This window comes from Mastigoproctus giganteus, chromosome 12 (genome assembly GCF_048544385.1).
Source record: "Mastigoproctus giganteus isolate SK-2022 chromosome 12, ASM4854438v1, whole genome shotgun sequence".
Lineage (NCBI taxonomy): Eukaryota > Metazoa > Arthropoda > Arachnida > Uropygi > Thelyphonidae > Mastigoproctus > Mastigoproctus giganteus.
In genome coordinates this window covers 32,285,499-32,302,202 of record NC_143586.1, presented here as the reverse complement: position 1 = coordinate 32,302,202, position 16,704 = coordinate 32,285,499, and the positions used below count along the sequence as shown (strand labels likewise).

Genomic DNA, 16,704 nt, shown 5'->3' with positions numbered 1-16,704 from the left:
TGAACACTACAGAAAGAAAACGGTATTATTAAATTATAAACTGACTTGAAATAGGAAATTTGTAGTGACAAATACTGCTAACTCAATATGTTCTTTCTCTCATTTAAGTATTATAATGGGCAAACTTACTTGCTCACAAACTTGAACAATTTGAGTAAATAAAATATGCACAAACAAACAGCAATAAAAAAAAATAATATCTTAAAAAGAGGATAGAGAGAGAGAGGGGGGGAGATATTATATACAAGTTTAATCTTATTACTTCAATCATGATTAACTTTTGGTAATAATAGAATCTGCAGTTTGTACTTGAAAAACTATGGACTATTCCTTACAATTAATATGTATAAAGTGGATACTAACTGTTTTACTAAGGTTCATTAAATTTCCCTTTTTATATTCTTGTTACCTATATTGATGAGAGTGCTTTCACAGTCCTTCAAGTGTGCAACTTGAAAACTACAAGAATTTTTAATTTTCACAATTCTAGTTTTTATGATTCATGATATTGACAGCATTTTTATTTTTTAAATAAATCTTAAAAAACCATTTCTAGGTTACCATTAAATCTGGTGGTATCTCAGCTAATGGAGCTGACCTTCTCCAGATAATTCTAAATCAGTACATAATTTTTTTCAAATGAAAGCTGTCAACGCCTGACACAATTCCATTTTATAGTTCAAATGTCTGAATACTGAATATTGAAAATATTTTGAATATTGAGATCATATTAAATTTAAAATCCTCAGTAATAGTGTTTATAATCTGCACTATGAAAGCTGCATGAAGAATTCCTCTTAGACAATGTACATATTTGTAGGCATAACCACACGGTGGAAACATCTATTTTAGATTTTCCTAAGTTATAAAAATATAAATACAAGGAAGCTTTGTATTTCCTTTTTTTCTTTTTCATTATCTTTCACTATGTAACACAATGATGCAATAACCATCTTTGAAAAAGAAATTGTGCAAGGCACCAATTTGTTTAACAGCTCACGGATATAAAGTGTTGTAAGCAACTCTTACAACATTATATTTCCTATTAATCTGGTTATTTGTTGGGAAAGTTCTAAATTACTACAAAAGGAAACTAAAATTATAACAATACTTCTTTCAAGATATTACTGTTCTGTGAAGCAACTACTGGAACAGGGGTAAATGTTGGAAATGATGCAGAAATAGGCTTCATCAGCAACTGATCCCTTGACTGTACAAAATTATGAGCTGGAGTAGAATTAAATGGATTCACTCGACTAGATCCAACCTTCAAGGTTATATTAGATTTATTAGTCTGTTCTATAGCCATTTCTTCAGCTGGTAAGACTACCTGAACCAGAGGTTGCGACTCCTTCTCCAGAAATTGTATAAACAAAGAGGATAAAGACTGAAAGAGAAAAAGTGAATACAGTTAATGCTCATACTAGAAAAATATTAGTCTAAGGGATAACTAAATTCAGTGATTTTTTATCATCTAACTAAATCAGTAGACTAAATATTTTCTAATCATATTTTTGTTAGCATTTACTAGTTAAATGCGCATTACTGATTGAAAACATTTCACTTAAAATACTGAATAAATGAATAATTATATAACCAGTATTTCAAATACAGTGAAGAACTACAAGATCATTTTGTTTATATCAGATAAATAACACTTGCTAACTGATATACAAAAATTTTCTTTTAGCAAAGGGTTATTAATTTAAACAAAACAGAGCATATATACATATTTAAGTAAGAGTTGGATAAATACTCAAATGAAAGATTTTTTTGAAGGGTGATGAAGCTTAATGAGTGTGACTTCCTTTAATTTTGCCTTTATTAATATGAATATTATTTAAATTTTACCTTGTACACAGTTTATCTCATGTTTCACACTGTTCCACCTCCAATGTCAACCGAGCCAAGATTATTATAACAATGTTTGCATCTATATATTCATATATTAAAAAATATTCATCATATTGAGTGCATCATCTTGTTTTTACTTTGATGTGGGGGGATAACACATTAATAAACAATGTCTGCACATCATCATTCTTCTCTTTCTTGGTAATTCCCTTCTACTTTTCTCTCTCCATCTCTCTCTCTCTCTCTCTCTCTCTCAGGGTAACTCGGGAATTTTTTTTTTTCCTGGTGCAGCATAAGCCTCAGGCTTCCTTGCACTATATGGCTAATAATAATAATAATAATAATAAATGAAAACATTGTTATAATAAACAATACTGTATAAGCCAATTGTAAGACTGAATTTTAAGTATTGAGACCTCATCTGAAAAAAAGACTGAGCTTTTTGAAAGAGTCCAAAGACAGGCAACTTGAATGGTAAGATTGGCAGAAGGACGGCTGTATGAAAAAAGACTCCGATTATGTGGGCTAAGAGCTTGGCTTGACCTCATTGACATCACCTGAGAGGTGACCTTATTGAAGTTTACAAGGCTCTGAGAGGGATTAGTAAAATGAAGGAAGGTGGAATTCTCACTGTAATAAAGAATTCCAGAACTAGGGGTCATAAATTCAAATTACAGGGCTTGAAGTTTAGATTAGATTGTAGGCAGTTTTCTTTTAGCCAGCAAGCTGATTGCTGGAACATGTTGCCTTCACAGGTAGAGGCTGATAGTTTTAATAAATTCAAAGGCCAACTGGATAGTTATCTGTGTGATGAGTGAAGCATATAATTGTATTTTCTTATCTACTTTTTTTTTTTCTTTCTTTTATTCAGTCCAGCAAAAGCCAGTGGCTTCCTTGCACTATATGGAGAATACTATTACCATAATTGATTTAACTACATAATATTGGTTTTAAAAAATTCCAATCTTAACACATATTAAGAAAAATGGAGGATTTTAAAATATTACTGTAAAGATTGTGTATTACCTATTTAACTGATTATTTGTTGGGAAAGTTCTAAATTACTACAAAAGGAAACTATAATTATAACAATACTTCTTTCAAGATATTATTATTCTGTGAAGTAGTTACAGTTATTTTGGTCTTTTCAAAATGATGAAAAGTAGATATTGTTCTCTCATATATATTTTTGGCCAGCAGGATTTAAACTGCCTAGTTAATACAATGGGCTAAGCATTAGAAGGTGGCTTTTGATCTACCTGTTAAGTCTAGTACAGCAGTGGTCAATTTGACTGCATATGTAATTTAGTACTGCTTCATGTCACTGTTCTTCATTTAAATAAAGTTAACTTAAATTGATACAAATTCATGAAAAAACTTTATTGTACTTTATTAATACCAATAAACTCAATATAATTATTTGAAAAAAAAAAAAAAAAAACTTTGTTTGTATTTCTAATTATATACAGGGGTCCTCATTATCTGAGGATAATTGGTTCCAGAAAATTCTACTTAAAACAAATACACTCAAAACAGGGACCAAATTTTCATAACGATTATTATGTACTTGTACATAGTAAAAAAAAAAATGGATTGAAGTAACTGAAAAATGAGTCAATTATTTTATTAGATATTTTTTATTATAATCTGTTGAACAATGTAGTAATAGTAATGGAGGCATGTGATGCAAGAAAGCAACTGTATGAGCTTATGTAGCATCGCCAAAAAAAAAAAAAAAAAAAAAAAACCAACTTCACACATCCATTCCCTCTAAAAGTTTGTCCAATTCCTCCTTGAATTTATTTAAGCTACCAACTTCCACGATAGATGGAAGTTTGTTCCAGCAATTAACCATGTAAGGTTAAGTAAACTTTATTAAAGTTACACTATAAATAGATTTAGGATGTAGAGTTGCTAGAAGGAGTAAAGAGAAGGGCAACGACTGGTGAGGGGAACAAAGGGGTGGTCTTACCAAGAAAGGCTTAAGTTCTGCAAATTGCAACACCTGGAGAGTATGCACCTGCAAGGTGTATAAGGCCTTGAGAGGATTGAGCAGGCTCAATGCTGATGGGATTCTTCCTCTTTCTCAGATTACAAACCTGAGAGGGCATAAATTCAAACTGAGGAAAGACAGTTGTGGAATAGAAGTGCAGAAATTTGCCTTTAGCCATCTGTCATTGTGGAAGTCAATAGCTTAAATAAATTCAAGGCAGAACTAGATAAACATTTGGAACGATTTCTCTACTAATAAAATTGCTACGTAGCATTTAGCTTTGTGATGTTCTCACAAAAATATTCAAGTGCTTGGTCAGTTTTTTCTGGGCTTCCTTTAATTTTCAGATCTTTATCTTTTGAGGATTCCATCACGTCATGATTTTTGGCTTCCTCTTCTTCTGTGGGTAGTTGGTCAAATTCTGCTAGCTCCTCATTTGTAAGTGGTTTTGCACTTGATTCAAGCAATTTGCAATATCCCCCATCATCACCTTTGTGGAATCCTGCTTTTTTTTTTGCAAAACTTACAATTTTGTAACCTGGTCACACCGCATTCTTCATATTCACGAATGGCATCAGGGTATCACTTTTTCCATGAGAAATTCACCTGGTATCCAACAGAAAATGACTGGTTAGCAGCAGATAACGCATTTATCTGTGATCTGATTGGTTCAAAATGGGATGGAGTGGCTTGGATGAATTTTTTAACGCTGTTATTGCACTCAAAGAGTCAGAATAGATCATTGTTTGCTTATAGGACAGATCAGTCACATGATCTAGAGCTATCTTTACTGCAACCAGTTCGGCAGTATAGACACTGCATTCTGTCAGAAGAGATACAGAACTAGAAAACATAGTAGCAACTGCCACTGCACCTACCGTTGTACTTGTTTTTGAGCCATTGCTATATATATGAAATCACAGAGAATGTTTAGCTATGTGTGCAGCATGGAGTTTCCTGATGGTGAGATCTGCTGATTGTTTTTTCCCCCCATTGTTGGAAAGAGATATCACAGACCGGTGTATAACTAGACCATGGAGGGTCATTGTGTGCTTGTTTCCTGAAAGATATTACCCATGTCTAAATTCCAGCATTGTGTTAAATATAACAACCTTATCCCAATTAGCTTGTTTTCATTAGGTTTGTTGTGATAAAAAATGGTACACTGGGGACCAAATAAGTATGGCCAGATAGGATGAAAGGGAAGGCTCCATATTTTTGCTGCATAGTTGGGTAGCAACATTTTCCTCTGAAGATGAAGTGGAGGTTCATGTGCCTCTATATATAGACTCTGTACAGGGAATGTTCTGAATGCTCCTTTTTTTTTTTTTTTTTTTTTTGTTAGTTGTTGGCGCATCAGCTTCTATGGCCATAATGCACCTCCCAAGGTTTTTGAATTTTACTGTGATCCAAGCCCGAGGCGGGATTCGAGCCCGTGACCTTTGGGTTGCCAGGCAGTCACTTTACCCACCTGGCTAGCCCGGTTGGCTCTGAATGCTCCTAAAGCAGTTCTAAGAGCACTGTGATGGATAGTGTCTAGCTGAATTAGCCCATTTTTCCTGGCAGAGTCATACATTGGAGCTCCGTAATCCAAGCGAGATTGGATTAATACCCGATATAGCCGAAGCAGAGTGTATCAGTCAGAATCCCACGTGGATGAAGATAGTACTCAGAGGATATTTAGTTTTTTCAAGCAAATGGTTCTCGGGTATGTGATGTGTTGTAAGAAGTTTAATTTATTGTCAAGGATTAGGCCAAGAAATCTAATACTACCGGATAGAGGTACAGTGAGATTTTTAATTTGTAATTCAGGCTCAGGATGAATCTTACGTTTTTTTACAGAAATGAATACATTTGGATTTTTGTGCTGATAAGCGGGAGTCATTACGAGACATCCACAACTCAATTTTGTTAATTGAGATCTAAAGCTGTCTCTCAATAGAATTCATATTTTTTCCTTGGCATGAGATCATGAGGTCATCTGCATAATATAATTCTACTGTGCTTGGAATATCATGGATAATATTGTTTATTCTTACTAAAAATAGAGTAGGACTCAAAATAGATCCTTGAGGGACCCCCCCCTCCTCCTGTAATCCAAGGTTCTGAATAAACAAAGGATGCCTGCTTCGTAATCCAAAGGTGTGAAGATCTCGTAAAATACCGAAACGCCATGTTTTATCAAAGGCCTTTTCTAAATCCAGACTTACCATAACTAGGTGGTCGTTTCTGATGTTTTATTCGGCTTTGGTCATCATATCTAATGCAGATCTATTTTGCTGAAAGCCATACTGATTTTTATGTAAGACGTTTTGTGACTCTAGAAACCAGGTGAGGCACTTGAGAACTATTTTCTCCAGTATTTTCACCAAACAACTAGTTAAAGAAATTGGATGATAATTAACTGGATTAGAGAGGTCATTTCCTGGTTTAGGGATGGCTAATACAAATGAATGTCTCCAAGAGTAAGGATAAGCATGTTCCTGAAAAATTCAGTTAAAAAATATTAGTAGAGTTTGTAAAGCAGTATCATTCAAGTGTTTTAGCATAATATAACATATGTCATCAGGGCCAGCTGCAGTTTATAGATTCTTTTAAGCTTAATAGATTCTTTTAAATCAGATATTGTAAAAGGCTGATTATATGGAAGAGAGAGGCTGGTGTTGAAATTTAACTTCTGCCTTTCTGCTGCCTCTTTAATTTGTTGGAATGGAGCATCATATGAATTTGCTGCTGATATTTTTGCAAAGGCTTCCACAAAGGCATTTGCTATGTCTTTGGGTGAAGACAGGTCCTGTCCATTACATATCAATATAGGAGAGAATGACAATGGATATTTGCCACTGAGACGTTGGATTTTCCTCCAGATTAATCTAGTATCAGTGTTCTTTGTGATAGTGGAAGTGAACTGTATCCAGGAATCTTTTTTGGCTTTTCTTCTTATTTGTCGTGCTTTAGCATTAAGTTTCTTGTAATTTATAAGGTTAATAGTAGTGGGATGCTTGCGGAAAATATTCCAAGCTTTATTGTTTTCTTTTTTTGTCCTATTACATTCATCATTCAACCAGTAGTTTTTGCGCCTGCGTGGATGAGTAGACGACTGAGGAATAGCTTTATCAGCTGCTGCTAGGTATCTGTTTAGTGATATGGTCAGTAGCTTCATCAAATGACTTATTCTGAATGAAGTTTTTATCTAAAACTGCACTTAAGGAAAATTTTATCCAGTTTGCCTTCATAAATTTCCAGCTTTGGCGAGTTTCCTGGATAGGCGGGGGTAGTTTGGAATTTACAAGTAACTGGAAAATGATTGCTGTTGTGGGGATTATCCAATACTGCCCAATGTATATTTGGGTACAGAGCTGGGGAGCAGATAGTTAGATCTATGGCAGAAGTATTTCCTGTGGGAAAATACGCGAGTATGTGCATCGGTGTTCAGCAGAGTTAGATTGTGTGTGTGTCCGGTAATGTTTCTATTAGCTGCCCTCTTTTATCCACATGAAGACTTCCCCATAATGGTTGGTGTCCATTAAAGTCACCCGTCAAACATATAGGAGATGGTATCTGTGCAAGGAGCTCATCAAAGTCTCTAAGTACATAGATTTGGTTCAGTGGAAAATAAATAGAAACAAGAGATAAAATTATTCCAAGTTTTATTCTAACAGCAACAACTTCTAAATTAGTTTTTAAGGGAATTTGCCTAGTAATGGATACTAAGACCGCTACACCTCCACAGGCTGCAGCTGCATTCCTGTCATGCCTGTACAAAGTATATTTCTTTATTGAGGGAGTCACTTGTGGAGTTAAATATGTTTCCTGTAAACAAATGCCTGCTGGATTGAAATCTTGGATTAGACCATAAAGTTCATCTGTATTAGTATGTAGTCCTCGACAATTCCATTGTAAAAAGCACTGCATTATTTATTTTTAGTGGGAGGATGATCCAGTTGCTTTTTGGAGGCAGTAGCCTTATGGCGATCTTTTTTAGGAAAGGTAGGACATCCAGTGTCCATGTCTTCTTCAACATATATTTCTAATATAGGTTCTTCTTGAGTTTTGTCATCTATGTCCATTTCTGCCGTATTAATTAGTGGACTCTTGTTAGCAGATTCTTCTTTTGCCATCCTGGTCTCACTTCGGGACTTGATGCCATTAGTAGAGGGGATGGAAATTGGGGTATTACAAGTCAGCTTTAGAGCTGGCTGAGGAGCTAAAAGATGAGCTCTAGCCCACTCAGCAAGCAATTTGTCAGGTGGAATTGAATCAATGGGTTGAGTAGCAACCGAACGATAATTCTTAGCTGCATATGTATGTGCTGGAGTGTGTTTCACTATTTGTCATCTCGCTTTCTGATAAGTCACTTTATGTTCAAGTTTAACCTTCTGTATTTTTTCCCCCTAGCTTCCATAACTCACAATTTTTGGAATGAGCAGGATGATCCCCCTTGCAATTTGGGCAAACTGGAGATGTTGCATTACAATCTGTTTGAACGTGATCTTGGGCATACGTTGTTTCCTTGACATGTTGTCCGAGAGTGTCTGAATTTTTGGCATTTATAACAGCGAATTGGATTTGGAATATAGGGGTGGATATGACAATTAGATAACTGGCTTTAACAATATTTGGTAAGTTTGGCGTATTGAAAATGAGTATTATACTATGGGTTGGAATGAGATTGCCATCCACAAGTCAGAATTCTTCTAGCTTGTATGACCTTTTGATCTTTCATTTCTTGCACAAGCTCCTCTTCTGTTACATTCAATAGATCCCATTCAAAGATAACACCTTTGGAACTATTTAGGGTTGTGTGGGGAGAGATTTTAACAGGAATTCCCCAAAAGTTGTAAGCTTTAACAAAAGTTCAGAATGTTTAGACTGTGTCGTTTCAACTAGTAAATCCCGACTGTAACATTTTAACCATTTTAAGTGATCCAGCAGCATTTTATAGGAATCTCTGTATCACAAACGGAGAGAGTTTACTCACTAGTTGACTAGTTAATGAATGGATAATAAGAAAAGTTGGATACTCCCTGGTTGGTCATTGTCTATTTTTAAGTGCTTTCTTTGTGCATTACCTTGATCAGAATTGCACTAATTTTGGTATTTGAGCTGAAAGGCTCTAATGCTGTATAGTTTTCTTTATACATGTCAGCTCCTTTTTGCCCTGGGGAATTAGCGTTTCCATTCAGGTTACTGGCCCCACCACGGGGAGACAGGAGCAGTGCCACTTGTGGCCAAGCGTAGGAGTTAGTACGGTTAGTAAACTAATAAAGAGTAAAGAAAAAGGTACTTTCCTTTTCCTGGCTCCCTTTTTATACTTTTAAAAAGTAGAGCTAATTAACAAAGAGACTTATAAAACGAAGTAAAACAAGGAAAAACTCAGTCGCTCTAGAAAAATCGCTCTAGGAAGTAGTAGTAGTGGCATGCGATGCAAGAAAGAAAGTGTATGAGCTTATGCAGCATCAGCCAAAAAAAAAAAAAAAATCACACCATTCCCTCCAAATGCCTGTCCAGTTCCTCCTTAAATTTATTTAACCTATCAACTTCCACGACAGATGGAAGTTTGTTCCAGCAATTAACCACCCGCTGGCCAAAGGCAAATTTCTGCCCATCTGTCTTTTCTTAATTTGAATTTATGCCCCTTAGGTTCGTAATCTGAACACATGGAAGGATCCCATCAGAATTCAGCGTGCTCAACCCATTCAAGGCCTTATACACCTCAAATCAGATCACCGCACAGGTGCCTAGTCTCCAGCCACTGCAATTTGCAGAACTTTAGCCTCTCTTGGTAAGGGGATCCCTTCATTCCCCTCACCAATCTTGTTGTCCTTCTCTGTACACGCTCAAGCAAATCGACATCCTTCTTAAAATGAGGCCTCCAGACCTGTACGCAGTACTCAAGGCGTGGCCTGACCATTGCCTTATACAGAGGGACAATCACCTCCTTTTCCCTGCTAGCAAAATTCCTATATATCATTGACAAAACCCCATGACCTGCCCTGGCAGCCTGTCTGCATTGCTCAGAAAACTTCATATCTGACTGCACAATTACTCCCAGGTCTTTTTCATTTTCTACCACCTTAAGTGTAGTACCACACAGTTGGTACGTTTCTCTGGGGTTACTTCTACCCATATGCAGTACTTTGCATTTGTCAAGGTTAAACTTCAGTTGCCACTTCTTAGCCCATCTGCCCAAATTATCTAGATCCTCTTGCAGTAGCACATTGCCATTACTGTCATTAACAACCCTGCCAACCTTTGTATCATCTGCAAACTTCGACATTAAGCCTGATATACCTTCATCAATATCATTGATAAATATACAAAACAACAGTGGACCTAACACCGAACCCTGTGGGACTCCACTAATAACATTAGTCCACAAAGAGCAGCGCCCATTGATTACCACCCTCTGTTTTCTCCCACTTAACCATCCTTTTATCCATTGTAGCAACTTACCCTTAATACCATTCTGCTCAAATTTGTACAATAGTCTTCCATGTGCAACAGTGTCAAAAGCTTTCCTGAAATCCAAATATATGATATCAAAATTATTTTTTGCATCCAGTTCCTTTGTAACCTCATCATAATATCCTATCAAATTTGTCAGACAAGACTTTCCCTTAACAAACCCATGCTGTGTCTGAATTATTGCTGCAGTCTTGTCTAGATGATCCTGCAATGCATCTTTAACCAGGGACTCCATTATTTTACCCGGAACAGAAGTTAAACTAACTGGTCTGTAATTACTCGTGTCACCCTTCGATCCCCCTTTGTGAATTGAGGATACATTTGCACATCTCCAGTCCATGGGGACCTCCCCTGAATCCAAGGATGCTCTCATAATTATGGCTAAGGGTTTGCTTAGTTGCTTTGCCGCCTCCTTTAATATAACTGGATAGATCCCATCCACCCCAGATGCTTTTCTTATGTTTAACTTCAACAATTTCTCCTCCACTTTGCTCTCAGTTATTACAAAATCATTAAGTACCCTGCTACAATTTGATAACCTTCTGCCATTTTCAAACCTTAATAATTCCTCACGTGTGAATGTAGATGCAAAATACTCATTCAGTTTATTTGCTATCTGAGCAGGATCATCAATAGTCGAACCATCGATGTCAAGTGGACCAATCAGATTCATTCCCTTCCTTTTAGAGTTTATATAAGTAAAGAAATCCTTGCTGTTTTTCTTAGCATCTTTTGCCAAAGATTTCTCATAATATGCATTTGCCTGCCCTGATGACAAAGGAGGTTTCCTTTGTCACCTGATTACAGACTAGCTTATATCTGCCATAGGCTTCTGAGTCGCTTGATAATTTATATGCATCCCATGCATTTTTCTTCTCTGTTACGAGTCTCATTAGTTCATTTGATAACCATTTAGGCCGAAACCTTGAACAATATTTCTTAATAGGTATGAAACGTTTAGTAGCTTCCACGATTAATTCCTTGAATGCTTCCCATTTAGAATTTGCTGTTGGTAACATCAATTAATCCCACTGTACAGAATTTAAAAACTGTCTGAGACCACTGTACTCACCTTTATGAAAGCAAAAACCCTTTCCTTTACCCCTCATGGTAATTATATCTTTAAGTAAATCCCACATCAGTACACTATGATCACTGCCACCTAGTGGTTCCTTTATCTGCAAATTCTTAATACACAAATGATCACTGCTGATAACCAGATCAAGAGTATTATTCTCTCTGGTTGCCTCTCGAACATGCTGCTGCAGAAAACAATCATCCAATAAATCCACAAAAAGTCTGACTAGTGTGTGAGTGACCAACCCAACAAGTTCCAGTCAATATCTAGGAAGTTAAAATCCCCCATTATAAGACATTATGATTTATTAGCCCACTCTATTTCTCTGTACAACTGTTCATTGTACTCATTCGAGTCATTAGGCCTATAACACACTCCTACTCTTATTTTTGCTTTTGCAGTGCTTATGTCACACCAAACTGACTCAACAGCGCACTGTTCATCTATATCAACTGGGTGCACTTCTTTTGATTTTATGTTTTTCTTAATTAACAGCATAACACCTCCTCCCTTCCTATCCTGTCTATCCTTTATGTATACATTGTACTCCCCAAATTCCGGTGTGCTTGTTAAGTAATTCTGCCGGTCTACTACTCTTAATATCATTAGTGCTAAGTTGCAGATTGCTTGGCTCCTGGGGCCCAAACATTTAAAGCAGCTAGATCTAATACATCATACAGATTTGTATGATGTATAATTCAACAATAATATATATACTATATTTTGTTGAATTATAAACTTTTACGATCAGGTTTCTTTTTGCCACCATTTGATACTGACTAAGGATGTTGTTTTAGGACCAGGGTACGTCTGCTAAGGGTTAAAGTTGATGACATTATAGACAGTTATCATCTTTTAAGGGCCCAAAAGGTGTTATTGCTCATTGGCACAAATGATATTAAGAGTAGGGGATCTGAGAATTTAATTAACATTGTTGTTACTATTACAACTTTCTATTACTATTGTTACTATTATAACTTACTTGGCTGGTAGTATTTACTTGATCTACATTAGTAGTGTTTTGCCTAGAGGAATTATGTGGAGATCTTGAAGATACCCTTCCTAAAATACTTGAAAAAAATCCTCTTTCTTCTTTGTTGCCTTGACCAACTTTCATTCCAATCTATTACAATAAAAACAATGTTCTTAATGTGCAGTTTGGAAAAAAAGTAGCAATAATTTGGATCTATTTTTAACAGAACATTATTAATCTTGTTATTTTCAAAAATAAAATGAAATATATCACGCTATTTTCTCATAATTGCAAAGGGTAAAGAAAATGATTTAACATTTCTTTCATTCCTTATCTGTGAAATTGTTTAAGAATATCTTCTCAAAAAACAAATATAAAACATAACTCACCTGATTATCAGGTAAAGGAACCACTGCCACCTAGTGGTTTCTTTACCTGAAGATTCCTACTGCATGAAACATCACTACTGATAACACGATCAGGAGTATTTTTTATTCTCTTGTTGCCTCTCTAATATGCTGGTGTACAAAACAGTCATCCAATAAATCTGTAAATTTTTTGCTACTGTTTGAGCAAGCAATCCACAAATTCCAGTCAATATCCAGAAAGTTAAAATCTCCTGTTGTAAGACATTCTGATTTTTTTTTTTTTTTTTTTTTTAGCATTTAGCATTAGTAGAGGCATTTGATGCAAGAAAGCAAGCTTATGCAGCATCGGCCAAAAAAAAAAAAAAAAAAAACCCACTTCCACTTCACCCCTCTGTTCGTTCAAAATACCTGTCCAGCTGAGCCTTAAACTTATTTAGGCTATCAACCTCCACCACAAGGGATGGAAGTCTGTTCCACCAACCAACCACCCAATGTTGTTTTAGGACCAGGGTACGTCTGCTAAGGGTTAAAGTTGATGACATTATAGACAGTTATCATCTTTTAAGGGCCCAAAAGGTGTTATTGCTCATTGGCACAAATGATATTAAGAGTAGGGGATCTGAGAATTTAATTAACATTGTTGTTACTATTACAACTTTCTATTACTATTGTTACTATTATAACTTACTTGGCTGGTAGTATTTACTTGATCTACATTAGTAGTGTTTTGCCTAGAGGAATTATGTGGAGACCTTGAAGATACCCTTCCTAAAATACTTGAAAAAAATCCTCTTTCTTCTTTGTTGCCTTGACCAACTTTCATTCCAACTTTCATTTCATTTACTGACCTACTCCATTTGTCTGTACAGTTTTGTTATACTCATTATGGTCATTAGGCCTATAAACATACTCCAACTCTAATTTTTGTTTTCCCAATGCTTATGTAACACCAAACTGACTCAACATTGCAGTGGCTACTTCCACTGATTGGGTGACCTGCCTTATTTCTATGTGCTTCTTAATAGAGCATGACTCCTCCTCGCTTATCTGTCCTTTCTGTACATACCATATTCAAATTCTGCATCCTGTCATAACATTTCTGATGTCCCTATAATGTCTGGATTGGATAATAGTATTAGCCATACTGTGTAAGGAAACCAGTGTATTAATTGGTAGTTAGAAAGAATGAAGCTCAGGAACATGATGTTCCTGAGCTTCTGCCATTCACTTTGGTCACATGCACAATGTGACCAAGGGACTCACCAAAGTTGTGCAGGGAAAAGTGGGTGAAAAAAAAATGCAAACTATGAAACTAAAATGAAAGTTAAGATGTAAAACAAGTCAGTAGTTTACAATGGAAATGCCTAAAGGTATTGAGAATGGGAATGAAAGTTTTTCACCCACTTCTTCCTGCACAGCTTCGGTCACGTGCATGTGACCAAAGGGAATGGCAGAAGCTCAGGAACACTATGTTCCTGAGCTTCAGTCTTTTTAACTATCAATTAATACACTGTTACAACTGCAATGTAACAGTGTATTGATTGGTAGTTATCTCAATGAATATTTATTTTCTGCATATGGCAAATTAAAAGTAAATGAATAAATAAAATTTAAATAAAAAAAAACCAGAAATTCATTAGAGAAAAATTACTTGTCCTCTTGTTTAGCAAAACTTAAGTTCATTAATGTGTTTTAATAAGTGCTGCCCTAATAGTGTGACATGACAATTAGTATAAACCGCATTGCCACAACAGAAGGTGCAGATGTTTTTGTGTTTTTTTTTTTTTTTTTTTTTTGTCTTTCTTTCAGACCTAGAACTGCTTAAAGTGAAAGGAATCACTCAGAGAGGTGCCCGTTGTCAGTTCCAGTATGAGAAAAATGCCATATCTGAGTCACAGACACTTAAGACCAAATCTAATTTCAAGTGTAAAGACACTACTGACCAATCTATAAGAAAGATCCCCATCATGATCAGATGGTACAAAAATTTTCCGGAAATTTGTGCCATCTGAGGCAATATCACCCCACAGCATGGCTCTGATCTATCTAAATCTGAACACTATGGAAGAATCACTCTCATAAGAAAGTGGAAGATGACCACCTGTCTCAGAACGTGTCAAGCATATACAACAAAAATTCATCTGTAGTCTACAGAAGTCCACAAGGAATGATGGGTTTGATAAATAGATTCAATTTAATGTACTTTTAATATACATTTCAGACACATAATAAAATTTATTTATAAATTTGAAAAGGAACAATGCAGTTATTAAAATCTGAAACTAATATCCTGTGCTATTCCAATTAAGAGTTGATTAAAAGAGACCAAATTCAAATCAAGAAATCCCATGCATGTTTATAATTTATCAATTTTACGTTAAATGAGTCAGCAGTCCATAAATAAATGAATTAATAACCCTTTTTTTTCCTGTTGGGTGACTACGTGATTCCTTTTTTATCTGTTGGCATCTTCATACTTTTGCATGTTGCCACCTTAATTCTCCTTCCAGCATCTGGTTAGCATTTTAATGAAATTCTTATAAGAATATTCAAGGAAGATACCTTATTAATCAAATATAACCATGGAAACTCTCACTCTAATATGATCACCAAATGAGTAGTAATCTGCTAATTTAAGGAGCACAACATGCTTTTTGAAAACAGCTGACTATCTTTCTTTTCCATCCTCTTGTAAATTTGCTTCTTGTGATACTTTGGCCACTTGAATTTACTTGAGCATTATAAAGTGATTATCCTACTTAAACTCATTTAATACAGATCATATATTAAGTGCACATAATCTGATTTTATAATCAAAAAGAAAACTTCAATTTATGATAGATTATAATGTCATAAACTGAAGCAATTTCTTTTTTCTTGTTGGGGCACATGAAGTCAGTGGCACACGAAGATGTGTCAAAATGAGGCCATGGTTGTTTTTACAGCCTATTAATTTAGTATTTCATCATTTACTCTTGATCTGCAATTGAATGACTGAAAACAGACAAGAAAATCATTTTATGACAATTACGGAAATAATCCAAGTGGATATTCAAGTTATAACTGCTTTATTTCTGACTACTATCAGCTAAACTAGTTTTAACTCAACAGATCGATGGATTTTAATATTTAATAGTGCAAGGTTTTTGGGTGACATTATTTAATTTCAGTATTGTACAATCACGGGTCACCGTAATCCAGTCCCTAATGAGATTTGAACTTGGATCACAACTCTTCCTTTCCCCTCCCCCCTAGCAAATAGCAAAATCACTATTCAATCATGGAGAAAAGCAGTAGTCTGTTGGGTGTTCACTTTGGTGTGGAGGACTGGTCAATGAATTCATCCTGGTGAGGGGTTCTTTAGTACCAGTGAAGAATTTTTGAAAGCAGAGGTATATGTGTATGTAAATTGGGTGTACACAGTGTTAGGTGAAAGCTTTGAAATACATTTAATATTCTTCACTTTGAAATTAAATTATAACAGTGATATATCATCTACTATTTTTGGTGAAAGAATCTTTCAGCTGTGGGACATTGCTCCCTGTTGTTGGACATCATTAAGCTATGGAAAAAACCCTCAAAATGTGTGAGATATACAGGGTGATTCACTACCAGTGCGACAAACTTTGCAGGAGATGTAGTGGGCACAAAGACGAATCGGAATCACATAGCATTCCAAGGTCTGAAATGCCTTCATCATGCGGTAGAGGACATTGAAAGGGAGGTCGCGTGAACAGCAATCCCGCTGGAAGTCAGCATTTGAGAACCGGTTCCCGAGGCAGTAGGATGGACGAGTATTCAAACGTTGAACTGGCCGACATGCACCTCGCGTATGGAGCTGTGGACTGTAACGGGCGCGCTGCTCTGCGCTTGTACCAGGAATGTTTCCCGCACAGGCATGCTCCTCGTCATACGATTTTCACACGTGTGCACAGAAAGTTACGTGAAACTGGTTGTTTCACGAGAGGTA

The 16,704-nt window shown here is 35.8% G+C and overlaps 1 protein-coding gene across 1 annotated transcript in view; it reads right to left on the bottom strand.

Annotated features, from left to right (window-relative positions):
- Positions 1 to 1,040: 1,040 nt before the first annotated feature.
- LOC150076856 (uncharacterized) overlaps positions 1,041 to 16,704 on the bottom strand; it is a 227,007-nt gene continuing 211,343 nt past the window's right edge. Inside the window, exons 21-22 of the mRNA XM_090385702.1 lie at positions 12,376 to 12,516; positions 1,041 to 1,387 (exon numbers count right to left, since the gene is read on the bottom strand). Of these exons, the coding sequence (XP_090241828.1) occupies positions 1,100 to 1,387; positions 12,376 to 12,516 (429 nt within the window). The 3' untranslated portion in view covers positions 1,041 to 1,099. The remainder of the gene's footprint in view (positions 1,388 to 12,375; positions 12,517 to 16,704) is intronic.